The 27,636-nt window shown below is 42.6% G+C and overlaps 1 protein-coding gene across 9 annotated transcripts; it reads left to right on the top strand.

Moving 5' to 3' along the window:
* The first annotated feature begins 257 nt into the window (after positions 1-257).
* On the top strand, positions 258-18,644 carry dhdds (dehydrodolichyl diphosphate synthase). 9 transcript variants are annotated; one of them, XM_078238072.1, is made up of 9 exons: positions 258-383; positions 2,850-2,967; positions 3,949-4,065; positions 4,541-4,683; positions 5,526-5,642; positions 5,894-5,995; positions 6,233-6,347; positions 13,274-13,381; positions 17,422-18,644. In XM_078238072.1, the coding sequence occupies exons 2-9, from the start codon at positions 2,905-2,907 to the stop codon at positions 17,665-17,667; spliced, it is 1,011 nt and encodes a 336-aa protein (XP_078094198.1). In that variant the 5' UTR covers positions 258-383; positions 2,850-2,904; the 3' UTR covers positions 17,668-18,644. The 9 variants fall into 9 exon arrangements, with proteins under 9 accessions (XP_078094198.1, XP_078094197.1, XP_078094195.1 ...); XM_078238071.1 differs by lacking the exon at positions 258-383 and adding an exon at positions 734-836; XM_078238069.1 differs by lacking the exon at positions 258-383 and adding an exon at positions 745-798.
* The last annotated feature ends 8,992 nt before the right edge of the window (positions 18,645-27,636 follow it).

The following is a 27,636-nucleotide window of genomic DNA, read 5'->3' as shown; positions in this document are numbered from 1 at the left end:
TTTATCGTTGCAAATAGTCATTGTCTGCCACTTAAGTGAAACAAATGTTACTTGCCACTTTTTAGCTCAAGCCTGAACGTTGTCCAGGTCGTTTTTAGCATCTGAAATGTCTTGCTGGGGCACAATGGGCAATAGCAACAAACACCTGATGCAGAGATCATATGAGGGAGAGGGGATAAAGTGGGCAGGTGTATGGTGGGCACGGGGTGGCATGAATTAAATACTAGTTTACTATTGAGCCTCAGTTTTTACCCCGTAGGTCAGGAAATGTAACTCATGGCCCTTCCTGTACACTGTGAGACGTTGGGGGAAATGTGATCAGCAACTTGTGTACCACCTGGACATTAAACATCCCATCATAGTATCATCTACTCGCATAACTGGTACAATGAGCGGTATAATGGGTTTGTCATTATGTGTGCAAAATCAAGAGCCAGTAAATTTTATATCATAATTAGAAATATTTGCCGATGGAAATTCGAGGTTCTCATCCCTTTTAAGCGACGACGATCCCTTTAATTTTCAGGGGCTCCGACCTCCTGATTTCTGAAACAAGCTCCCGGACAAAATAAGTCCACAACTAAATTGTAAAACATTTCAATGTTAAGCAAGCACTTGCCCGATTGACAACACAATTTTACTTTTCTAATCATTTAATGGTTCATAATTTGTTTTTTTAAAAAATGGAACCCACGGAGTGATGTCAGCAGGGAGGCGATTGAGCGGTTGACGCAAGGGAGTGACGTGATCACGCAGGGAGCGACGCGTCAGGCGCGCAGTCAGGCCGCCGGTCGCCCGGTTAGTCAGAAGCGGGAGTGCAGGCGGCCAGCTGAGCGGTGGGTCTACCGGAGGAAGCGGGTAGGAGATGGAGGATTAAACTTGATTTACAGCATCGCCTGAATCTAGGGATCGCCTTGCGGGATCCATTGATTGGCGGTTGGGCGGAGGGGGTGGGGTGACGTGGACATTTCCTATTGGTTGGGCCTGCTGTCAATCAGAGGGCGGGGCTGATGTTCGGAGTCTGATTGGCCGCCGGTGGTCTGTGGGTGGGCTTAAGTAAAGGTTAAAGTTCAGAGGGTAATAGAAAGAAGGTTGACCTGGCAGAAAGGGTTCCATCGGGAGAGGTGACACTGCAGGGCATGAATGTGAGCTAGCTACTGTTAAATCCAATAGGGAATTCAGGATACATTTATTTACCAGGACTATATGGTTAGAATGCGGATCTAAAACCGAAAGAGAAAATGCTGGAAAATCTCAGCAGATCTGGCAGCATCTGTAAGGAGTAAGCTGACGTTTGGAGTCCAGATGACCCTTTGTCAAAGCTAAAAGGTATAGAAAGTGGAAGATATTTATACTATAGGGTGAGGGAATGAGTCATAGCCACAAAACCAAGGGGAAAGGCGGCTTATGGCTGTCCATAGAGAGAATATAAAGGTGTGATTGGCTAAACGGCAGAGAAGCTGAAATCTGAAGGTAAGCTGTAATAGATGAAGATGGGGGGGAGATGGGCGGGAGAGAGGTTAAATTGAGAAAAGGAAAAGGAAATGTGGGGTTTCCCTGGCCACAAGGGGTTGTGGGGTGACTAGCATCTGAAAGGAAGCTAGAGAGGAAAGGAATAGACAATCCCAGTGATGGGATGAGATGAAGCGGAGTGGAAGGGAAGAAGGTTCAGTGAAGTTTAAACACAGGCATAGAACAATTAGGTGGAATCACCTGATTCTCTTTTGGACATGATTATTGAATCAAGCAGGAAAAGAAAGTAATTCAACCTGTCACACCTTTGCTGGCTCTTCGAGTGTGCCATCCAATTTATCCCCATGATCTTGCAAATGAATCCTCTAAATGCATTCCAATTGCCTTTTGGAAGTGCCTGTGGAATCTGCTTTCAATGTTATTTTGGGCAGTGTATTCCATATCATAACTTTTGAGGTGGGAGGGGAGTGGTCTTGTTCTCTTTTCCTCCTCTTTCTCTCTCTCCTCTTTCCCCCCCCAAGTTTAGATTAATCACTCCGCTCACCTGATGAAGGAGCAGTGCTTCCCCCCCCCCCCCCCCCTCATCTTCATCTGTTACAGCTTACCCTCAGATTTCAGCTTCTCTTCCGTTTAGCCATTCACACCTTTTTTATTCTCTGTATGGACAGCCATAAGCTGCCTTTCCCCTTGGTTTTGTGGCTATGACTCATCTTTCATTCCCTCACCCTGCAGTATAAATATCTCCCACTTTCTATGCCTTTTAGCTTTGACAAAGGGTCATCTGGGTATCCCGCTTGTGATACCAAATAAACCTGTTGGACTTTAACCTTGTGTTGTGAGACTTCTTACTGTGTCCATCTCAGTCCAACACTGGCATCTCCACATCATGGCCCTTTAGATGAATGATATTCACTCTATAATTTCCGGTTACTGTGCCACTTGCCAGAGGAATCTATTTCTGTCAAAATGTCTCAATTTTCAACATCTTTATTAAATGACCCCATAACTTTTTTCTGTTCCAATCTCTCCACATACCTGAAGTCCCTCAGGCCTGTTTATCATCCTTGGAAATCTTCTTTGTAACCTCTCCAAGATATTGATCTTCCTGAAGTATGGTGCCCAGAATCGTGTACAACATTCTATTTAACACAAATTCACCAGTTCATTGGAGAGCTCAATTTACTTCTTTCAGCTGCACTAACTATGAAGTGTGGTCCTCCCTTCAGAGAAAAGTCACTCAATTTCAGTACTACCAAAGGGCTTTTCTCTGTTCTTGCACGTTGTTACTTGCCATAAGAAACCAGGAGGCATTGATTGGTATGAACAAATGGACCAACTGATCCTTCATTGTGCTTCACAATTAACTCCTTTCCCAGTTTATAGAATCCTACCGGGTCCGTTTCTGCTCTGAAGAGAATCAAGTCCCTGAGAATGTCTTGGATCCAAGAGGCAGAGCTGAACCTCTTTGAGAGACTGTGTGCGTCCATTTTAAAGGTAACTGTATTCATTTATCTTCAAGGACAGGCAAATTTGGTGGTTGGGGTGAATTACTACATGGCAAAACCTGATAAAGACATTTAGCTTTCTAAATTAACCTTCAAATTCCTTGCTGCACATCCACCAGCTGCTTCACTCCTTTGTCCTCAGATTGAAGGTCATTGATCATGCAAAGCTATCTGTTTCCCAGAGAGGCTCCTGTGTTCATTTGGTTCAGAACTTCAGATTAGTCTCTGAGCAGCCTGACCCTTTGGGAAATACACTCCCAAAAATATAGTCCGTGTACCTTCACTGGATATGTTCCGAGTTTCTTTCAGTACACATCCCTGCATTTGTAATTGAGAATGCACTCCTCATCTTTCACATTAGCAGGCGCCAAGTGCTTTGCTGCATTCCTGGTTCAAAATTTTTAAGGGTGTGGTGAGGTCTAGTTGTTGTATACAAGTCATAAACTAAACTCAAATTCTGCAATTCACACAAGGCAGAGATGTGCTCAATTGACTTTGTAGGACATAAGTTGCATTTGCACTATCACCAGGCTCTACTGGGTGCTGCTCTGTTGCCCTTCAGTTTCATCCAATAATCTTCCAGTCCAATATCCTGATGAGCCAAGCGCGCATGTGATGGAGATGGTGCCTTTCTTATAGAAAGGCTACAAGTTTGACCTTCCTAAATTCCAGCATTACTGGTTGCACTATGGGAGTGTGGGAGCCTTGTCCATTGCTAACCTCCACCTAAACGATCTGCCAATAATATTGTGGGTTGTGTCCTTTCACTTGGTAGGGTATTTGTTCTATATTGGATAAACAAAAACCCCAGCTGGTTGTTTTGGATATTCTGGAGCTCAGTAATTGGCTTGACCGACAGAAACCAATGATTTGTTTTCTCACTGTAAGGTATATGATCCTATGTCAGAGAAGTGTCTGAATAATTATCTTTGTAGAGTAGAGATTTCTAATATCATGTTCTGTTCTGCAGGTTGGCCCAATGCCTGAGCATGTGGCATTCATCATGGATGGGAATCGACGATATGCGCAGAAATGTCGAGTGGAGAGGGAACAGGGTCACTCTCAGGGGTTTGAGAAGCTGGCTGAGGTAAGAAGCCACATCCACATCTCACATTAATGCCTAAATCCTCATCTCCTTGTTGAAGCATCAAAGAGATTTTTGTTTTCCAGTCAGGTTCCAGGAATGTATCAAAGGCACTTTGTGTAAAATCAAACTTTCAGGCTTTTGCATTCTTCTACTTTTTGGGGATCTCTCAAACTGCAGCTTTTCCCTGGGACACAGCCTGAAATGTTGTGAAAATTATTAAAAAGCTTAACTTCAGTAAATGAAATGCCAGGAGCTCAATGCTCCAGACAAACGTTCACAATGCTAAAATTCATATACATTACTGTTAGTTATCTGGAAGATATGGGGAGTTAAAATACAAGACAACCTGGAGTTAAAAGGGTAGAAAAGACTGCAATACAATGGGGTTGGGAGGCTGTGGGAATCAAGGATTCTTGAGGTGAGAGGCTTCAAAGTGTAAAACTGAAGTGATGGCAGGTTGGCACTTTTTTTGCAGACCCTTCGCTGGTGTTTGAACCTGAATATCCGAGAGGTGACTGTTTACGCTTTCAGTATTGAGAATTTCAAACGCTCCAAAGAGGAAGTGGATGGACTGATGGAACTCGCACGTCAGAAATTCACAAGACTCCTCGAGGAACAGTAGGCTTTCAGGAAATTACACCAACCTTGAGTAACTACTCAGAATCTGGTAATGGGTGCCTCCTATGTCGCTCTGTCACACAGCCAGAGCAATGCCCTGTGGCTGACCCTCGGCCCCCTATCCCCAATTTTCCCTTTACCTGACTGTGGATCCCAGGATTGAGGAGATGCAGAGGCCATCCAAAAGGCCTGGGTTATAGAGGGGAAAGCAGCCAATGTTTCCACTCCTGATCACTGGTCCGTTGGCTTCTGGACTTCATACTTAAAACCAGAATCCTCATGGTAGCCATGTGTGCAGTAAGAGTGCTGCAAATACCAATAAGGTGAAGAGATTTCCACTCCACCCAACCATGCAAAAAAATCAAATTTGTTGATTTTCATTTTAATTTAGATTGACTAAGGGCTTCCTCATTTTCAGTCAATACAACAGCCAATTTGTGCAGAGCAAATTCCCACGAATAGCAATGTGATAATGACCAGGTAATCTGATGTTGGTTCTGCTTGGTAGATCATTGGGATAAATCCCCTTCTATTCAAAATCGTGCCATGGGATCTTTATGTCCAGAGGGCAGATGGGGTCTTGGTATAAAGTCTCATCCAGAAGAAAGCACTTCCAATAGTGCAACACTTCCTCAGTAATGCACTGGAGTGTCAACCGTGATTTTTGTGTTCAAATTTTGGAGTGGGATTTGAACCTTCATACACAGCTGAGAGTGCTACTTACTGAGCTACGACTGCCAGTGTCATGCACAGTGATGGCATTCGGGTTAGACTGGTTAAGTTGTGATTTCTCCACAGGATTTCTTGATAGTAGTTGAAATTCTTTTATTTTCAATCTCTAGGGAGAATTTGAAGAAACATGGTGTTTGTATCAGAGTCCTGGGAAACTTGACCCTGCTCCCTGTTGACATCCAGGAGCTCATTGCACAGGCGGTACTAGCAACACAGAGTTACAACAAGTAAGAAGTTCTACTGTACTCTCTACATCTGCGTGCGTGCCTGGTGGATGGATCTATCTCTGCCACCCAGTCCGAATGAATGGGGCACCCTCTCCCCCACTTCTTTCTATTCATTCGTGGGACATGGGCGTCACTGACTGGCCAGCATTTATTGCCATTCCCTCATTGCCCTTGAGAAGATGGTGGTGAGCTGCCGCCTTACTTTCCCCAGTCCTTGTTATTGTTCTATTAACTAGTTCACTGTATTGCAGGTGTTTCCTGAATGTGTGCTTCGCCTACACCTCCCGGCATGAGATCACCAGTGCAGTTTGTGAGATGGCACTAGGAGTGGAGGAAGGGTTACTGAAACCCAGGTAATGTTACCTCATTGCACATACTGAACGTAGGGGCTGATCTGTGTGGAGCCTCCAATGAGACGCATTAATCAGTATTGAGCCTAGGAAGTGGTTATTCAGTGTCAAGCTTTAGGGGGTAGGGATGGAAGTATTAATCAGTCTTCAGCCTGGGGAAGGGCTGGTTTGTTACTAACCCCTTGGAAAGGGCGAGTTGCCCCATTGCACAGCATTAATCTGAGCCCCTTTATGTTTCAGTGATCTTTCAGAGTCTCTACTGAGCAAGTGCCTGTACTCGAGTGGCTCCCCAGACCCAGACCTGCTAATCCGCACATCGGGAGAGGTGCGGCTCAGCGATTTCTTGCTGTGGCAGGTGAGGAACTGACACTGGGCTGTTGCTTTAGCCTGAAAAATGCACATCAGTTATGTTAATTCACAAATTTCTGCTGTAAATATACTTTTGCGTTTAACAATCATGCACGCTGACACACCATCTAAAGATGTAAAATTATATTCGCAAGACAGTGAGGCTGGCATTTAAGATTGATGTGTTGCTGTGAAACATGCAGATTTGCTCTGAGTTTAGAGTAAAAGCTCCATACAGTGAAACTGAGATAATATGGTTGTGGAAAGTGTTTGCGCACAGTCCAAATCTTTGTTGAATGATGGAGAAGATGTTAAACACTAACCCCAGTACATAAACTGATTCCGGGCAAGTGTGAACAACTACATTCAATGCACACCAACCCCAGCTTTAATTTTGTTGAAATAATTTTATATCTGTTTTTTTTTTGTCATTTTAAACATTGGTGTTTGAGGGACGAGTGGGACTGGTTAAACCAGGGAAAGCTTTTTAATGGAACTGAAAGAAAACATCGAACAGGAGAGGGCCATTCAGTCTGATCATAGCTGAGCTGGGGCCTAATTTCAAAAGGCCACCTTTGCCCATCCTAATATATTTGGTTAACAAACTTCAGATTTAAAATTAACAATTGACTACCTTACATTTATAGATTCTACCCGTGTGTGTGCGCCGCGTGTGTTTGTGTAAACCTGTTTCTTAATCTTACTCCTAAAGGATCTGCCTCTGAATTGTTGCTTATGTTCCAAATCAGCAGAAATAATTTCTAGCTACTCCATCACTTCCAATTAATATCTTAAAACATTTGATCAAATCACTCCTTAACCTTCTAACTTTCAAGGAATACCTCAGTTAGTGTAATCTCTCATCTTAACTTTTGGAGTTCAGGTATCACTCTTGCGAATTTATACTCCACTCCCTCCAAAGCCAATATATCCTTACTAAGATGTGTGGTGCCTGGAATAGAACACAGTACTCCAGAGGTGATCCAATCAGGGCTTTGTATACCTGTTGTATGACTTTTAGCCCTTGTATTCCAGTCTTCTAGATATACAAGGCATGCTGTATGACCTTTTGATTATTTTCTATCTATGCAACCATGACATTTTAATGAACTCTACATATGGAGCCCTAAATCTCTTTGGACCTTCACTCTCTATAAATTTTCACCATTTAGAAATTATTCTGATCTATCCTTTTTGCGTCAAAGTGGATGATCCCACACTTGTCTACATTAAAAGCCGTTTGCCACATTTTTGCCCATTCACTTAATCTATTAACCTCTCCTTGAAATTTCATGCTTCTCCTGCTTATAGCACGGGTCTCCAAACTACGGCCTGCGGGCCACATCCTGCCCACAGTGGGCTAACATCTGGCCCACAGCCAGTGGGGCGGGGCGGGATTACCGCTGCCGAAAACACTCCCGCGTCCGGAACCCCGTCGCTGACTCAGGATCCGGACGCGGGGACGGAAGCCACAGGCCGGACGTTTGCTGCCGCTCCGCGCGAGTTCAGCAAATCAAAAAGGTTCGTAGAATATTAGCCTTTATAACTAAAAAAAAAACGAGACTATAAAGGGAAGGAAATTGTGCCTCAGAAATATAAAGCCCTGGTTAGACCACACCTAAATTATTCTGCATCATTCTGGGTACTGCACCTGAAAGAAAGGCCTAAAGTTTGCCTTCCGTGGCAAAGCTTACCACTGACAGCAAAGTAAATCTTGCTGAGAGATCTTGTGATCTCTCCTGTGATTTCACACTGTCACCATGCAGTGGTACTGCAACTGATCACAATGTTTTATATGGGCACTGATAGTCTGGAACACAGGTAATGTCATCAGGCTGTCTGAGGAACTTATCACATTACAGGATTTTCACATCTCAAAAAACCTGAAAATAAAATCACTTTTAAAAATGCTTTACATGGAATATTAAAGATTGGTGATGTACACATGGCATAAAGGTAGACGGTAAACGTTTTGTTTGTTAATGATTTTTCAAAAAAGCTTTAACAATTTAGTTATCACTTAATTCTTCATGAACATGAACCTATTTCAATTGGGCAAATTCTGTCTCATCAAATGTTGTTTATCACATCATTGTTAAAAACCCAGTTGCATCTGATTGCTTTTATCCTGCCCCACCTTGTTCAATCTGAAACCAAAAGAGAAGATGCTGGAAAATCTCAGCAGGTCTGGCAGCATCTGTAAAGGGAAAAAAAAGCTAACATTTCATGTCATGTGAAAGCTATTTTGGGGCAGGATTGTTGGAATTTTCACCTGAGTTCAGTGGTGACCAGATTTTGTGGTGGTAGGGGGTGGCACTGTGAACAGTGCAGCCTATAGTGGGACATGAGTGATAGATCACAATTTCAATATTTCTGTGTTCACCTGTGCATTCCCCACATCCTGAATTTACAGTCAGTTTCAGAGGGATAATAACAGGAAACATGGATAGTTTACTATCATCTATCCTCCCCTACAAAATCCCAGGCTATTATAATACCTTGGAAGGAGTACAGCATAGATTCACCAAAATGTTACCAGGGATCCAAGCGTTAGATTCTGAGGAGAAATTACATAAACTAGCTTGATTCAGAGCCAAATCATTCAGGAGAAGTGCTTGGAAACTCTTCTTCACATCAAAAATGGTTTTAAAAATGTCATTCTATCCCATAAAAAGCAGTACGTGCAAGTTCAGTGAATAATATGGAATCTGAGATCAATAGATTTTTGCTCACCAAGAATATAAAAGGCATATGAAAGGAGTTGAGATGAAATCGGCCATGATTCCATTGAAATATGTAACAGGCTTGAAGGTCTCATGGCTATTCCTGTACCAAGAACTGACATGCTCCTGGACTAATTAATTCCTTCTCCCTAACACTATCTTGCCTACCACCCACCCTGACCCCATACCACATGTTGCCTGTGCCAGATTGACAAAGGTACCTTACATTGCATGTATGTAGCTGTGAATATAAGTTAATATAATTCAAAAGCAATAAAGGTTGTACCATCATTGACCTTCCCATTGGTTTAAACAGGGCAGCTCCACTAATCAACTTAAGACAGCAAAAATTATTTGTAATGAATCAAGTGAATAGAATCATTGTGCACAGTTAACGTGATAGCTTAAACTCTGCATTAATGACTACACTATCTGGTTTAGTCACTTTTAGTCACTCTGATTTGTTGGTACTAGAAAATCAATTGTTGACTATCCTTCAATTCGAGGATGATATCTACTTGGATGCATGTTTGTGCCATGGGTCTTCATGTGACTAAACAGGCCGATTTGCAATCCTCAGGACTTTGCACACAAGGGCTGAATGGTACACAAGATCTCTTTGATTCTGCAAACAAAAACCTCAACCTAGCCTTCAATGTTGCAAAAAGAAAACTCATGTCAACCAAATATTTCATCTCCCATATATGTTGAAGGAGGGACTCTGGAATATGTTGAGCACTAACCATAATTGGCAGCCACTTCCAAATCTCGCACTCCGGATCCTACGTTGGACCCAGAGTGCAGGATTTGCTTCCTTTTCTTGCCTGATTATTAAGGCATTGTGACTCAAAGCATGATGCGACTTGATGGACAAGTTGTCACCATTTTGAATGATTGATAGCAAACTCCTCCCAGTTTCAGAGTGTTTTCTCTGTCGTTCCCAGAACCTGGTCTATTTGAGAGTTGTTAAAACATGACCTGGTGGGGAGATGGTTTTCAGCCATCTGGACAATGTGCAGTCAATCAAAGCTGATTTTGCAGGAGCTTTGTCCGAATGCTTGTGGAACTGGCTTCAAGGAAAGAACGAGGGTTTGTTTGACATTCCCCCTGTTGAATGGGGAGGATGTAGTGGAGGCTTTGCTGTTGGAATTCCTCTAGTGCTCTTATGTGTTGCTAATCACAGTCCAGAAGTGTGACAACCGTTCTGTATACTAGGACTCACGAGGTCTTTGTTGTCAAATGCTTGCTGTCGTAGTTGGGAGAAGACTGAGCTGGCACAGCCGATCCGAGGTTGGATCTCCTTGTCAATGGTGGCCTTTTCAAAGAGATTACTATTGTTTTGGCAACATTGAAGTTTCTTGTTTGCAGAATTGAAGAAATCAAGAGGCTTGCAAATCTTGTGAAGAATGGGCTGCGAGACTGATGATGCCGGGGTCTCCAAACTACGGCCCGCGGGCCACATCCGGCCTGCAGCGGGCTAACATCTGGCCCGCAGCCAGTGGGGCGGGACGGGATTCCCGCTGCCGAAAACACTCCCGCGTCCGGAACCCCGTCGCTGACTCAGGAGCCGGACGCAGGGACGGAAGCCACAGGCCGGGCATTTGCTGCCGCTCCGCGCGGTGTCTGATGAACCCATGGGAATCCCCACCCTCTTTGCCAGCCTATTGTCCAATCAGAGCTGCCATCCTGTGACTGACAGTTCATTAAACGAATCAGCAATTGAGACATCTGTTATCCAATTGCCGCTCTGCATTGACTGAGTCACAGCTGCTTTATCCAATTCGTAAGCTCCATCTGTCTGAAATGAGTGAGAACAATGACAATGATGACGGAAATTCAGTTATGGAAGGAAAAAAGAAAAGTGGACAGTGAGTGCCGCCTGTTTAATGAAGAATGGGGTGTAAAGTACTACTTTGTACAAGCAGGTGATAAAGCCTTGTGTGTCATATGCAACGAAACTGTTGCAGTTTTGAAGGAGTACAATGTACGTTGGCACTATGAGACCAAACATGAACCAAGTTATTCCCAATTCACAGGAACACAGTGTTCAGAAAAATTTGAATCAATGCAACGCAGGTTGCTTTCCCAACAAGCTTTTTTTACGTAGAAGATAACTGAAAATGGAGCTTTAACCAGGGCCAGTTACAAACTAGCTTATGTGTTGGCTAAAAGAGGAAAGCCGTTCACCGATGGAGATCTCATCAAAGAGTGTATAATGAAAGCAGTGGAAAAGTTATGCCCAGAAAAAGCAAATCTGTTCAAAATCATCAGTCTTGCACCAAATACTGTTGCTCGTAGAATTGAGGATATAGGAAGCAATATATTTCATCAAATTGCAGACAAAGCAAGAAATTTTCAGTTGTATTCTCTCGCACTTGATGAATCGATTGATGTGTGTGACACATCACAACTCCTAGTGTTCATCCTTGGTGTCGACAGTGAATTTAATGTGACACAAGAATTAGCATCAGTGCATAGCATGCACAGCACAGTAACTGGAGAAGACATCTTTAAAGAATTGCAAAAAACTGTGTTAGAATATAACCTGGAGTGGAATAAACTGCAATGTGTGACAATTGATGGAGGAAAGAACATGTCTGGGGTGAAGAAAGGTTTGGTTGGACATATCCCAAAAGCTTGAGGTTGGTGGATTCTCAAAGCCCATGTTTCTGCATTGCATTATCCATCAACAAGCATTGTGCGGAAAATATGTGGATATGTCTTGCGTTCTGAAACCTGTTGTTTCAATAGTGAATTTCATTCGATCCCACGGGCTTAATCATTTATAAAACTAATTTTTTTTCTTTGGCCCCCGAAAATGTGTAAAATATATGATGTAGCGCTTGTATTGAAAAGTTTGGAGACCCCTGGCTTACAGTAGTGCCTATCATTATGTTGCCATCAATTAGAGCGCCTGCCTATTATCCCTATTCTGCCTCCTGACACCCGGCTAATTTCCTAACTAGATCAATAATTTACCTTCAATTCCATGAGCTACTTTAGTCACCTATTCAAGAAATTCAATCAGGCTCATCAGGCATGACCTACCCATTGCAAATGCATGCTGGCTCTCAGACTGAAATCTATCACAGTCCTCAATCACATTATTTATTATGCACAATAATTTACCAAACATAGATATTAGGTTAACTGATGTATAATTTGCCAGTTTCCCTCTGTCACCTTTCTTAAAAAGCTGTGTGACGGGTGGAAATTTCCAATTTAATAGAATGGTTGCTGAATTGAGAGAATTTAGGAAGGGTACCTGCAATGTTCTTTTATTTTAGTGCAGGAGGCCATTTGACTCATCAAGTCTGCACCAACTCTCCGGGAGTATTTCACCAGGCCTTTTCTCTGTAACCCCACATAATTACCCCACTAATCTCCCTGATCTACACACCTTCGGACACGAAGGGACAATTTAGTATGGCCAATGCACCTAAGCTGCACATCTTTCGGACTGTGAAAGAAAACCAGAACACCCGGAGGAAACCCACAGACATGGGGAGGATGTGTAGACACTACACAGACAGTGACCCAAGCCGGGAATTGAACCCAGGTCCCTGGCACTGAGGCAGCAGTGCTAACCACAGTGCCACCGGAATGTCTAGTATGCTGTCCTTTTCCTCACTGCAAATGTGGAAAGGCACAACTAGATATTAACATCTGAAAGAGAAAAAACGTACATATTTGATGCAAGACCACCCAAGGTTGTCCGAGACATTTTGGAGACGGTCTTCTTTACAGTATTGTATGGTCCAAAATTAAACTTTGAGCAGAAAGACAAAGCTTGCAGTTATTTAAATTTTTATCAGATCCTCGGGACATCCCAAAGCTGTTCACTCAGTGATTTGTTTTCAAGGTATTATTTAAGCAAACTTGACTGCCAATTTCACATAACAAGATCCCACAAAAAGGAATGATAAATTGCCCTTTAAAAAGGTTGGTTGTGTGAGGAATGTTGCCCCAGGACACCCGGAAAATTCCTGCTCCTTGCTGAATAACGATACAAACTAAAGCGTAATCAATAGAACCATAGAAATCAAAAGCCAATTGGCCCATTACCCCATGCCAATGCAAGTACTGCAGCTGGAACTATCTAATACTATTTCCCGGTATCCTTTTTATAATCTTCCTGTGTGTATTGTTTCTCAACGTCTTAGTCATTGTCACCATTCATTAATTAAACAATGATTGTTCACCGTTGCAGACTTCTCATTCGTGCTTGGTGTTTCAGCCTGTGCTGTGGCCAGAATATTCCTTCTGGAATCTGTGTCAAGCCATCCTACAGTATCAGGTCAATCATCCTGCCCTACAGGTGAGTGTGTGGAAACCTGCAGCAATTGTGTCAAGAACATGGCAGTTTGGCACTAAACCTATTTTGGGGTGGTGGGGAAGGAGTAACATTTTAAATCTGCTCTCCTATTCTGTAGACAGTGTGGCGAAGGTCGGTGGTTCATTGGAAGAGGCTGGGGGAGGGTTTGTGGGTGGGAAGGACATTGGGATGACAAGCAATAGAAATGGTACACTGGGGTCCTAACGAATATCTAGATCTCACCAAGCTGCACTCAAAGCCACTGTCCAAAGCATCATCGGTCAAACTACACTAATTTTAGGTAATGGTGTCCAAAGATTAACCATGTGCAGCATGATGTGAACTATTGATCACAGGCTATTTCCTCTACATTGAGTGTTTACCTTCACAATGATCCCATGTATTGAACTCCATAGAAGGCATTGAAGCTTTAAACCTAACCCCCTGAGAAAGGAGTAGCAGCAATCTCCTTTGATCAGCATACAAATTAGGAGCAGGTGTAGGCTGTTCGGCCCCTTGAGCCGACTCTGCCATCCAATAGGTTTGCGGCTGATCTTATTGTGGCATCAATCTCACTTTCCTACATACTCTCAATGCCCTTTGACTCCCTTGTCAATCAAGAATCTATTCAATTTAGCCTTAAAAATATTTAATGACCCTGCCTCCATCACTCTCCGGGGAAGAGAGTTCCACAGACTCGCGACGCTCTGAGAGAAAAACGTCTTCTCGTCTGCGTCTTGAATGGGAGGTCCCTTATTTTTAAACTGTGCCCCCTAGTTCTCATCTCTCCCACAAGAGGAAACATCCTTTCAGCATCCATCCTGTCAAGTCCCCTCAGGATCTCACATGTTTCAATAAGATCACTGCTCATTCATCTAAACTCCAGTGGATGCAGGCTCAACCTGTTCAACCTTTCCTCACAGGATAATCCCTCATTCCAGGAATTAGTCAAGTGAACCTTTTCTGAACTGCTCCAAATGAAATTAGGTCCTTTGTTTAATAAGGGGACCAAAGCTGAACACAGTACTCCAGATGTCTCACCAATATCCTATACAACCGTGGCAAAACCTCCCTGCTTTTATATTCCATTCTTCGTGCAATAAATTACAACATTCCATTTGTCTTCCTAATCATTTGCTATATTGGCATATTAACATTTTGTGATTTGTGCACCAGGACATCCAAATCTCTCTCTACCTCGGAGTTCTGCAATCTCTCCCCATTTAAATAATATGCTGCTTTTGTTGTTCTTCCAGCCAAAGTGGACAAGTTCATAATTTTCCACATTTTACTCCATCTGCCAATCTTTGCCCATTCACTTGACCTATCTATATCCCTTAGCAGACTCCACTTCACAATTTACTTTCCTACCTATCTTTGTGTCATCAGCAAATTTAGCAACCATATATTTGATCCTATCATCCAAATCATTGATATAGATTGCAAATAGTTGAGACCCCAGAACTGATCCCTATGACATTCGACTCATTACATCTTCCCAACTTGAAAATGACCCATTTATGCCCACTTTGTTTCCTATCAGCTAATTAATCCCCTCTCCATGCTAATATGTTACCCCTTACGCCATGAGCTCTTACTTTGTATAGTAAGCTTTGATACGGCACCTTGTCAAATGCCTTCTAGAAATCTACATACACCACATCCACAGTTTCTCCTTTATCCACATTGATTGGTATTTCCTCAAGGAACTCTGATAAATTAGTCAAACATGATATGCCCTTCATAAAACCATGTTGATTCTGCCTGATTGCATTAAGATTTTCTAACCTCCCTCATTATTGATTCCAGCATTTTCCCTATGACATATTAAACTAACTGGCGGCTAGTTTCAGTTCCCTCACCCAAACTGTACCCCAGTACATCCATACAGGTTATAAAGTCATAGAGGTTTACAGCATGGAAACAGGCCCTTGGGCCCAACTTGCCCATGCCGCCCTTTTATTTTACCACTAAGCTAGTCCCAGTTGCCCATTTTTTGCCCATATTCCTCTATACCCATCTTACCCATGTAACTGTCTAAATGCTTTTTAAAAGACAAAATTGTACCTTCTGTGTGAAAAACTGCCCCTCTGGACCCTTTTGTATCTCTCCCCTCTCACCTTAAACCTATGCCCTCTAGTTTTAGACTTCCCTACCTTTGGGAAAAGATGTTGACTACCTTATGCATACCTGATCTATGCCCCTCATTATTTTACAGACATCCTATAAGATCACCCCTAAGCCTCCTACGCTCCAGGGAAAAATGTCCCAGTCTATCCAGCCTCTCCTTATAACTCAAACCATCAAGTCCCGGTAGCATCCTAGTAATTTTCTGCACTCCTAGTTTAATATCCTTTTTATAATAGGGTGACCAGAACTATACACAGTATTCCAAGTGTGGCCTTAGCAAAGCATCTTGAATCTGTTGGACAATTGTAAAGGCTGAGACTTTTCTGCTTCTATTTTGAGTTCCTCTACCTTCCTGATTTGCAGTCACACCCTCTTTCCCTGACCTAATCGGAAGACCCTATTCTAAGGGGTGCGACTGCTTCATGATACTCAATTTCCAGGTAACTTTCCCCCAGCCTAATGTATCTCGGTGACTGCAGCTCAGTGACTCTTGAGCCAAAGCTTCTTAAGCTGCACTTAGTACAGGTGTGTCTGCTCTGGATCACATGGTGTGCAGGCGCCCCCTCATTCTGCAGTTGCAACATATCACCTGCCCTATCATCCCTATTATGTGTTTATTAATTTTTTTCTTAACTAGTTTATCATTAATAAACACTACTACTCCCAATAAGCTTTACTACTGTTGGTAATTCTTACCAGAACTAATAAGACATTACAATTACTAATAAATTACACAGGTTTTGAAGATAAACGGCACAGTGGGTTCGCACTGCTGCCTCACAGCGCCAGGGACTCGCGTTCGATTCCTGGTTTGGGTCATTGTCTGTGTGGAGTCTGCACATTCTCCCCGTATCCGCGTGGGTTTCCTCCAGGTGCTCAAGTTTCCTCCCACAGTTCGAAAGATGTGCTGGTTAGGGGCATTGACCATGCTAAACTCTCCCTCAGTGTACCCGAACAGGCGCCGGAGTGTGGCGACTGGGGGATTTTCACAATAACTTCATTGCAGTGTTAATGTTAGGCCTACTTGTGACAATAATAATGAATAAATAATCTTTGTGCCAATTTTTAAGGGCAGCAGGGTGGCACAGTGGTTAGCACTGCTGCCTCACAGTGCCAGAGACCCAAGTTCAATTCCAGCCTCAGTCACTGTCTGTGCAGAGTCTGCACGTTCTCCCCGTGTCTGCGTGGTTTTCCTCTGGGTGCTCTGGTTGCCTTCCACAGTCCAAAGATGTGCAGATTAGGTGGCTTAGCCATATTAAATTGCCCCTTAGTGTTGGGGGATTAGCAGATCCCCCAACTGTTAATTGGATAAGGCAGAGGCCAGTTCGGTGCAGGTTCAATTGGCTGAGTGGCCGCCTTGTGCACAGTAGTAATTCTATTCTAAATTATTCACCAACCAACCATTCATGTTTTCCTTTGATTTCTCTCAGAACTTAGTCGCTCCTCTCTGGAGCCACAGACTAGCTCTTCTAAGTGCTGCTTTGTCAGCAGATCCTCCTTTTGTCCACTCTTCTAGCTGCCTCTGGATCCTTTTGTTTGCTTGCTGCCTCCAGATCCTCTCTCACCCACTTCTCTGCTGTAGCTATCTGAGGTATCCTGTGATGGATAGCTGTGTCCCTTGTTCCAATCCCTGTAAAATTTACAAAGAATTTGCCTGCTATGATGCATGGGTGTGTGTTGGTGCAAAACAATTTAATGGGACTATGTACTGAAAAATCTGCCCGTGCACAAAGACTACATTTTAGAGGGAATGTTGATGACAGGCTATCATTTAGATACACAACTGCTGCTCATTAATGATGTAATGACTTGGGAACAAATTTAATCAGCGTATATGAACTAATATTAAATATGCTGATCTACATATTGACCTTTGCATGTCAACTTAAACTGATTAGTTTTTTATTTTGCAGAAAGCAAAGTTGTTGCACGAGGCAGCGTGTCGGCGTCAGCAGGTGGAGGCAGATTTCGCCTGTGTGCTGGAGCAATTGGGCACATTAGGGGAGGCTGGAGGCACAGAGTGCAAACAGGAACTGATCCTAAAATACAGCAGAGAACGAGAGGAGAGAGTCTCCACCTTCCTGCAGAAGCTAGAGAACAAGCGGAGAAAATTCCTCACTGACTTGGTGCAGGGCTCTGCACCGTTTCTACGTGCTTAGTGGACACACACTGCACAGCTCAAACAGCAGGGTGAGAATCGTAGTGTGACCAAGTGATAAATCTGTATCAGGTTGTTGTTGGATGTCACGAATCCAGATTGCTCCACAGCCTGATAAATTCAGCTAGCAAGTGATGGATTCAAGGTCTTTGTGCTCTCTGTTTCCACCTTCTAAATTTCTTAGTCTGACATGAGCTAGTTAAATGTAGCTGTGTCCAGATGTATATGGCAGATGGGAATACAGAAATGCACGTGTTTGATTGCTGTACCTTTTATGTTGTGAAGCTGATATCACATGATATGGAAATTGATTATATTTGAGTTGTGAAACCTCTGATGCAAATGGGAATCGTGTAGTAGCTGCAGACTTCTCTGCGAACTTGGTGCCAAGGATAAAACATGGAAGCATTCTGTCCCTCTAAGGGGGCTTTAACCTCTGATAGTTTGGCACTGTGACTGCAACTCTCAGTTGGCACTCTGTGCTGGCAGGGGCACCGTCTGACTGCCACTAGCAGCACTCCTGATCACTGTCCATTGAATGATGTGCTGTGCAGACAGAATCGAGTTCAGCTATGTCCCCTCCAAAATTGAATTATCACTGCGCGCTCACGTTGGGAGCATGCACAAGTAAGAAACTAGTGATCATTAAACTATTTGGAAGACTGCTGTGAGTGGCAGGTGAAGAAAAGTCCGATTGTTTCCATTGGATGGAGATCATTCTTCAATAAGATGCTTGACCACTGAATATGGGCAATGTTTCAAATTGAGCCTGTGGGAAGTGTGAAGGCAAAGTATTTTCCCCAGTTATATACAAAACCTCGGTATGAATTTTTACGTGAGGAGTTTTTCGTGTTCAGTGAATCAAAGTGTTATTTAAGGAGCATTATTGAATCCTGCCTTTGCTCCGTGTCTGTCTAATCTGTTAGTTCTGAGATTAATACCTCACCCGAATAATATAAAACAGCATTTTGTAAGAGGTTTGGATGGCTGCAGTGTGTTTTGTGGTTGAGTTTTTGTTAATAAATGCACAGTAGTGTGGACTAGATACTTTGGAAGAATGTAGGTGTGCAATCCAATTTACCTAGACTGGGGAAGAAGGATATTGATCTAGATAAATCCCATCTCAGGAAAAAAAACCCAGACTGATCACAGTGGCCCTGTCCACCAACTTCAGCTAAAGAGGCTTATTAATCAGGAAGTATTTGCTGGGGTCACAGACTAAGTTGTGGAACTAAATTCTTTGGAGTGGGACTAAAAGATAAACCACAAACACTGCAAATGTATAACAAACCTATCAGCATCTGAATAGACAACCACTACCAATCTTTTGAATATTTTGATGAATATCGGCTAAAATTGTTAACCACTCTTGGGCTGTGGATTCCACCACATCCTGCTTAGATTTCTGCTCCATGCACTCAGTGCTGGGAGTTGGGGCTCATGAGTTCAATGTTTTCCTGATTTGCCTGCATGCTTTCTCTACCCATTTGCCTCAAAAGTACTGAATAATCTCTGTTCGTGCATTATTTGCATGTTCCATAATTTAGCACCAAGATATTGTGATCCCGCAAATTTGTTCAACTGCCTCAGTGAACCCTCTGCCAATATCCTCACCAATTTCTAATCAACAGCCTGGGAAGAAGTTAGAATGAAATGTCAACTTTCCCGATCTGTTTTGCTTGATCTATCAGATAAACTGTAATTGCCAACATATTGTCTGAGATAAGATTCAAGGGAGAGCCAGCACTTGCAGGAACTCCAGGGAGTCACTGGACTTGGTGTGTGGGGAGTGGGTACGCTGTCATTTTCTGCAGCTCCTGAAAGGGCCAGAATTCTTGTCCTTTAAAAGCTGGTGACATTTTTGTCAATCTGTTGTGAGGGGACTAAGACCTCGCACTGCACATTTTTATAAACTCTATAAAGATATCCTCATGGCTATTTCTAAAATGTTAAAAACTGGGCAAAGATCTTTTAAAATAGCCGAGTATGTGTCTGTTCATGACCCTTGACCAAAAGGAGCAACCTGTCAATATCGAAGAAACTTGCACCTTGTTATCCCTGAAGAGATACTAACAACCCCCTCATGGGCTGCACTGATCAAATTCAAAGAGAGTTATACAAAGACCATCTGCATTTCATAACCCAGGTAAGCCAACTGGACTCTACTCGTCTGCTAGGATGAAGGGCAAGTCTTGGTTGAGACATTTAATCATCTTGGGGACTCAGACATGGGATACACATCTGGTCAATGACAATGTGGAAAGGTGAGAGTCGTGTGACATGGACCTTTAGCTGGTGGAACCAGTTATATTGCCTTGCTGAACTTCAAACTCAATTTGCCATTTTACCATCTAACTAGCACCATCACAAAGAGACTCTGCTCATATCTAATACCTGGCCCCATCTACACTATTTCTGGTGGAACTTCTGTATCATTGCCCACATGGCTGATTAATCTCTGTGTGCTTAACTCATCATGTTAACACCACTGGAAAAGTGACTTCTGCGGCGTTCATTTTCAGCCCGCTAACCTCCGTGAAGGAATACCTGATTGGACTTTGATTCTGGACTCTCTCCATGTGAAACAATATTTCTATTCTCTATCCCCCTTTGCCTCCATATAGTAAATGTTGAGATCCTCTTCTCTGTTTGCAAATAAACTAACCTTTTGAATTCATTATATCTTGAGTTTGCTGTTAGGTTATTAATAGAAACCTTGGTCACACCAAAACTGGGGGATTGGGAAATACACTACTACTTATGAAGTGGGAAGCAAATCAAAAACACCTCGTTACATACTGGTGGAGCGAGGAGATATCAGTGCTGTTTAAATTAAACCACCACTGTCCATAACCCTGCTAAATAAAATGGTGCTGAACAGCAACCATTTGCACTGATACTGTGCCTTTAACATGTCTTAAAGTGATATTAGCACATGTAATTAAAATTGTTGTTAAAAAGATAGCTTTTAAAGTCTTAACTGTGGTCATAGGCAAGCTTAGGATTGGCAGTTAACTGCCAGTCATCAGTTAATTGATGCATTCTCCATGCAAATGCCTCTACCAATCAAAGTTCACTTGCTAACCAATCAGCACTGTCTTCTCATGAAGTTGTTCCCTTTTATGTTTGGTATTCTTGCAAATTGTCATGATGAGTGCAGGATGAAAAGCTGTGCTCTCATGGATAAGGTGCCTGATGTCAGTGCAAATTGTTACATCATCAGAAGATCTTAAGACAAAACCTTCAATAGCGTGTCTTTTTTAAGCAATAAAGAACAAAGAAAATTACAGCGCAGGAACAGGCCCTTCGGCCCTCCAAGCCTGCACCGACCATGCTACCTGACTTAACTAAAACCCCTACCCTTCCGGGGACCATATAAAGGACAAAGAAAAAATACTTGCGTTCTGTGCAATTAAATGACAATTTATTGTTCCAATCCAAGAGTGACAGGTGACAAATAAAATAAAAATCATTTCTCAATGACTTATTAATGTAAGTTGTTGCAGAAATCTTGGCCTGGGGAAAATGGCTGCCAAACTGGGGAAGGTTATTTATGAAGCATCAGGACTAGAAAAAAATATCAAAGTGTATTGATCAGAAAGTTTCAGGACTGTTGCAAATATCTAGTTCATGGTTGATGTTTTGGAATTTTAAAAAAGTTTTTAGGAATTAAACTTTAACTGTAGAAAATGGGATAAATGCAACTAGAGCAAGCTAGGAGTCTATTACATTTAAAAGGTTGCAGTCATGTTGCCTTGAGAGGTTAATAACCAGAAAGGCAAGACCATTAAAATGCTGGGCTTCAGAGATTGCCGAGAAACCTGAAGGTATGGCAGTTCAAAAGGTTAGCCATGTTTGTTTACTAAAGTTAAAAGCGATAGAGCTATAAAACAGTGGGTTGGCTTACTTAGCTAAAGAGCTGGAGACATAATGTCTGCAATAAGAACTAAGAGCAGGAATAGACCATCTGGCCCCTCAAGCCTGCTCCGCCATTCAATAAGATCATGCCTGATCTTTTCATGGACTCACTTACCCACCATAATCCTTAATTCCTTTACTGTTCAAGAATGTATCTATCTTTGCCTTAAAAACATTCAATGAGGTAATCTCAATTGCTTCACTGGGCAGGGAATTCCACAGATTTGATGGAATTTTTTGAGGACATTATGCCTTGTAATATAACTTCCCTGTTTTTAAACTCCCTCTAGCAATGAAGCGCAAAATTCCATTTGCCGCCTTAATTACCTCATGTACCAGCAAACCAACTTTTACGATTCATGCACAAGGACCCCAGGTCCCTCTGCACAGCAGCATGCTGCAATTTTTTACTCTTTAAATAATAGTCCATTTTGCTGTTGTTCTTACCAAAATGGATGACCTTACATTTACCTACATTGTACTCCATCTGCCAGACCCTTGCCCACTCACTTAGACTATCTAAATCCCTTTGCAGACTTTCAGTGTCCTCTGCACACTTTGCTCTACCACTCATCTTAGTGTCATCTGCGAATTTTGACACACTATACTTGGTCCCCAACTCCAAATCATCTATGTAAATTGTAAACAGTTGCAGTCCCAACCAACACTGATCCCTGAGGCACACCACTAGTCACTGATCGCCAACCAGAAAAACACCCATTTACCCCCACTCTTTTTGCTTTCTGTTAGTTAACCAATCCTCTGTCCGGGCTAATACATTACCCATAACACCTTGCACCTTTATCTTATGCAGCAGCCTTTGGTGCGGCACCTTATCAAATGCCTTCTGGAAATCCAGATACATCACATCCACAGGTTCCCCATTGTCCACTGCGCACATAATGTCCTCAAAGAATTCCATCAAATTAGTCAAACATGACCTGCCCTTCATGAACCCATGCTGCATCTTCCCAATGGGACAATTTATATCCAGATGGCTCGCTATTTCTTCCTTGATGATAAATTCAAGCATTTTCCCTACCACAGAAGCTAAGCTAACCGGCCTATAATTACCCGCCTTTTGTCTACCTTTTTTTAAACAGTGGGGTCACATTTGCTGTTTTCCAATCTGCAGAAACCACCTCAGAATCCAGTGAATTTTGGTAAATTACCACTCGTGTATTTGCTATTTCCCCCACCATCTCTTTTAGTACCCTGGGATGCATTCCATTATGGTCAGGAGACTTGTCTACCTTTAGCCCCATTAGCTTGCCCAACACTACCTCTTTAGTGATAATAGTTTCTAGATCCTCACCTGCCATAGCCACCTTGTCATCAATTTTTGGCATGTTATTTGTGTCTTCCACTGTGAAGACCGACACAAAATACCTGTTCAATGCCTTGGCCGTTTCCTCATTTCCAGTTATTACATCCCCCTTCTCGTCCTCTAAAGGATCAATGTTTACTTTAGCCACTCTTTTTTGTTTTATATATTTGTGGACACTTTTGCTATCTGTTTATATTTGTATTCTGAACTAGTTTACTCTCAATCCATCTTACTTTTCTTTATAGCTTTTTACATGACTTTCTGTTGACTTCTAAAGATTTCCCAATTCTAGATTTCTAGTTTCCCACTAATCTTTGCCACTTTGTATGCATTTTCTTTCAATTTGATACCCTCCTTTATTTCCTTAAATATCCATGGCTGATTACCTCTTTTCCGACAGTCCTTCCTTATCACTGGTATATACTTTTGCTGAGCACTGTGAAAAATCGTTTTGAAAGTCCTCCATTGTTCCTCAATTGTCCCACCATAAAGTTTTTGCTCCCAGTCTACCTTAGCCAACTCCTCCCTCATCCCATTGTAGTCTCCTTTGTTTAAGCACAAGACACTGGTATTGGATTTTACCTTCTCACACTCCATCTGTATTTTAAATTCAATAATACTGTGATTGCTTCTTCCGAGAGGATCCCTAACTGTAAAATCACTAATTATTCCTGTCTCATTACACAGGACCAGATCTAGGATAGCTTATTCCCTCGTAGGTTCCATTACATACTGTTCAAGGAAATTATCGCGGATACATTCTATGAACTCTTCCTCAAGGCTGCCTTGACTGACCTGGTTTGAGCAATCAACATGTAGGTTAAAATCTCCCATGATAATTGCTATACCATTTTTACATGCATCAGTTATTTCTTTGATTATTTTTGCCCCATCATGATATTATTCAATGGCCTATAGACTACGCCTATCAGTGACTTTTTCTCCTTACTATTTCTAATTTTCACCCAAATGGATTCAATCTTCTTTTCCATAGGACCTATATCATCTCTCACTACCACTCTGATGTCATCCTTAAATATCAGAGCTACACCACCTCCCTCATGTCTGTCCTTCCAATACTTCCAACAGCATGGCAAATCCAGGGATGTCTTTGTTTTGGGATGTGGGGCTAAATTAGTTTAAACCCTAAAAAGTTGTAAAATCCATTTACTTCATCATAACAAAGATGAAATTGTAAATGCGGGATAATTAATTTAAATGTCAGTTTGAGTACAGAGCAGGCTATATCGTCATGGAGATGGGTGGAGCTTGGGAAGGTTCTCTGGTTTTAATTTATCATGGTGTCTGCTGGGAGAATTAGTTGTGGTTTGAACCTTGTGCAGTTTTCAGATCACTGAGAAGTTAGCTAGAGTAAATGACGGACCTGCACCTTGAGCAGAGTAAATAACTACTATCATAATTAACCGTGTGAATGCAGGTGAGGCTTAAAGTCGGTAGAATCTTATAAAAGAACAGGCGCTGTTAAATTGGCTAATTTGAAGATAGTGAGAGAATCTATACAGGCCTCACCGTGTCATATTACAAAAGAAAGAAATTAGCTTGAAAGTATTGAAAAATTTCAAGGGTCTGGAGCATCCAGTCTAGTGATGGTAAATGGAAGTATTGGAGCTGAAGCGAATTAAAGATCCAGAGGACTATGGCATACGTATAGGTGGTCCCTTCATAAGTAAATAACCTTAAGAGGTGTCTTATAAGAGAATTAATTGGGGAAGTAAGTAACATACTTACATAATTATAAACCATACTGTTAGATTAATTGTATTCGCTTTGTTTATGGACAAGAATTTTTTTTTAAGTGAAATCTTGTGGTGTGGTTCTATTGATTGAAATTAGGTGTCTGGATTTCTTTTTAAATGCTAATTGTCTCTAACAGGATCAACACCTAGTCAATGCTGCACAAATTGATCTCAACAATAGGACCACTAGATAAAAGCAAATTACTGCAGGTGCTGGAATCTGAAACCTAAAAGAGGAAATGCTGGAAAACCTCAGCAGGTCTGGCAGCATCTGTAAGGAGAGAAAAGAGCTGAATTTCAAGCCCAGAAGACTCTCTGTTAAAAGTAAAAGGCATAGAAAATGGGAAATATTTATACCATAGGGTGAGGGAATGAAACATGAGTCATAGCCACAAAAACCAGGGGGAAGGCTGTTAATGGCAGTCCATAGAGCGAAAAGAAGGTGTGAATGGTCAAACAGCAGAGAAGCCAAAATCGGAGGGTAAGCTGTGACAAATGAAGATGTGGGGGGAGGGAGGTAAAATTGAGAAAAAGGGAGAAAGGGGAAGCAAAGGTGGAGGAAAGGAAAGGGAATAAAATAGGGGAAAAGAGTCCGGGCGGGAAGAAAAATAAAGACAAAGAAATAAAAGGTAGAGAACAGTTAAAAATTAAATAAAATGAAAACAAAGGGGTCGAGGTGGGGTAGAGCTAATCATCTGAAGTTGTTGAATTTGATGTTGAGACCGGAAGGCTGTAAAGTGCCTAGTCGGAAGATGAGGTACTGTTCCTCCAGTTTGGTTGAGCTTCACCGGAACATTGCAGCAGGCCAAGGACAGACATATGGGCATGGGAGCAGGATCGTGTGTTAAAATGGCAAGCAACGGGAAGGTCAGGGTCCTGATTGCACACAGATCGAAGGTGCTCCGCAAAGCGATCACCCAGTCTGTGTTTGGCCTCTCCAATATAGAGGAGACCACATTGGGAGCAGCGATGCAATAGATCAAATTGAAAGTGGTGCATGTGAAATGCTACTTAACCTGGAATGAGTGTTTTGGACCGTGGAAGGTAAGCATGGAAGAGGTAAAAGGGTAGGTGTTACACCTTCTGCGATTGCATGGGAAGGGATGATGGGAGAGGTGTTGGGTAAGTCGTGTTTGACGAATTTACTGGATTTTTATGAAGATGTAACGAGTGCGGTTGACAGAGGGGAACCGGTGGATGTGGTGTTTTTGGATTTCCAGAAGGCGTTCGATAAGGTGCCTCACAAAAGGTTGCTGCAGAAGATTAGGGTACACGGAGTTGGGGGTAAAGTGTTAGCGTGGATTGAGGATTGGCTATCTAACTGGATGTGGAGATGCCGGCGTTGGGCTGGGGTAAACACAGTAAGAAGTTTAACAACACCAGGTTAAAGTCCAACAGGTTTATTTGGTAGCAAAAGCCACACAAGCTTTCGGAGCTCCAAGCCCCTTCTTCAGGTGAGTGGGAATTCCCACTCCAACAACCAAAAACACCACATCCACCAGTTCCCCTCTGTGGGAATTCCCACTCACCTGAAGAAGGGGCTTGGAGCTCCGAAAGCTTGTGTGGCTTTTGCTACCAAATAAAGCTGTTGGACTTTAACCTGGTGTTGTTAAACTTCTGACTGTATCTAACAGGAAGCAGAGAGTTGGAATAAATGGGTGCTTTTCTGGTTGGCAGTTGGTGACTAGTGGCGTGCCGCAGGGATTGGTGCTGGGGCCTCAACTGTTTACCATATACATAGACGATCTGGAAGAGGGGACCGAGTGTAGGGTAACAAAGTTTGCGGATGATACAAAGATGAGTGGGAAAGCAAATTGCGTGGAGGATGTGGAAAGTCTGCAGAGAGATTTGGATAGGCTAAGTGAGTGGGCGAGGATCTGGCAGATGGAGTATAACGTTGACAAGTGTGAGGTTATCCACTTTGGAAGGAATAATAGGACTATTATTTAAATGGTGAAAAATTACAACATGCTACTGTGCAGAGGGACCTGGGGGTCCTTGTGCATGAATCGCAAAAACTCAGTTTGCAGGTGCAGCAGGTGATCAAGAAGGCAAATGGAATGTTGGCCTTTATCGCGAAGGGGATGGAATATAAAAGCAGGGAGGTCTTGCTGCAATTTTACAAGGTACTGGTGAGGCCGCAACTGGAGTACTGTGTGCAATTTTGGTCCCCTTATTTGCGGAAGGATGTATTGGCCTTGGAGGGAGTACAGAGAAGGTTCACCAGATTGATACCGGAGATGAGGGGGTTAGCTTATGAGGAGAGATTGAGTAGATTGGGCCTGTACTCGTTGGAGTTTAGAAGGCTGAGGGGAGATCTTATAGAGACATATAAGATAATGAAGGGGCTAGACAGGGTAGAGGCAGAGAGATTCTTTCCACTTAGAAAGGAAACAAGAACTAGAGGACACAGCCTCAAAATAAGGGGGAGTCAGTTTAGGACAGAGTTGAGGAGGAACTTCTTCTCTCAGAGGGTAGTGAATCTCTGGAATTTTCTGCCCATTGAAGCAGTGGAGGCTACCTTGTTAAATATGTTTAAGTCACAGGTAGATAGATTTCTGATCAATAAGGGAATTAAGGGTTATGGGGAGCGGGTGGGTAAGTGGAACTAAACCACTATCAGATCAGCCATGATCTTATTGAATGGCGAGGCAGGCTCGAGGGGCTAGATGGCCTACTCCTGCTCCTATTTCTTATGTTCTTATGTATAGTGGAGGAGTGGACTAGGTTATCCCGGAGGAACAGTCTCTGCGGATTGCTGACAGAGGGAGTGAAGGGAAGATGTGTTTGGTGGTGGCATCATGCTGGAGTTGGCAAAAAATGGTGGAGGATTTTGCTTTGCATGTGGACGCTGGTGGGGTGAAATGTGAGAACAAGGGTGACTGTACCCTTGTTCTGGGAGGGATGGGAAGGAGCGAGGGTCGTGGCATGGGAGATGGACCGCACGCTGTTGAGGGCCCTGTCGACA

Source organism: Mustelus asterias, chromosome 21 (assembly GCF_964213995.1).
Source record: "Mustelus asterias chromosome 21, sMusAst1.hap1.1, whole genome shotgun sequence".
NCBI lineage: Eukaryota > Metazoa > Chordata > Chondrichthyes > Carcharhiniformes > Triakidae > Mustelus > Mustelus asterias.
Note: the sequence above shows the minus strand (reverse complement) of the source record. Positions and strands in the feature narration are given on the sequence as shown.

Excerpts from the sequence above, each read along its gene's own strand:
- dhdds (XM_078238072.1), top strand. The coding sequence starts at position 2,905 with ATGTCTTGGATCCAAGAGGCAGAGCTGAACCTCTTTGAGAGACTGTGT. Across the intron at positions 5,996-6,232 it reads GAAGGGTTACTGAAACCCAG|TGATCTTTCAGAGTCTCTAC; the intron begins GTAATGTTACCT and ends TTTATGTTTCAG. Across the intron at positions 13,382-17,421 it reads TCAATCATCCTGCCCTACAG|AAAGCAAAGTTGTTGCACGA; the intron begins GTGAGTGTGTGG and ends TTTATTTTGCAG.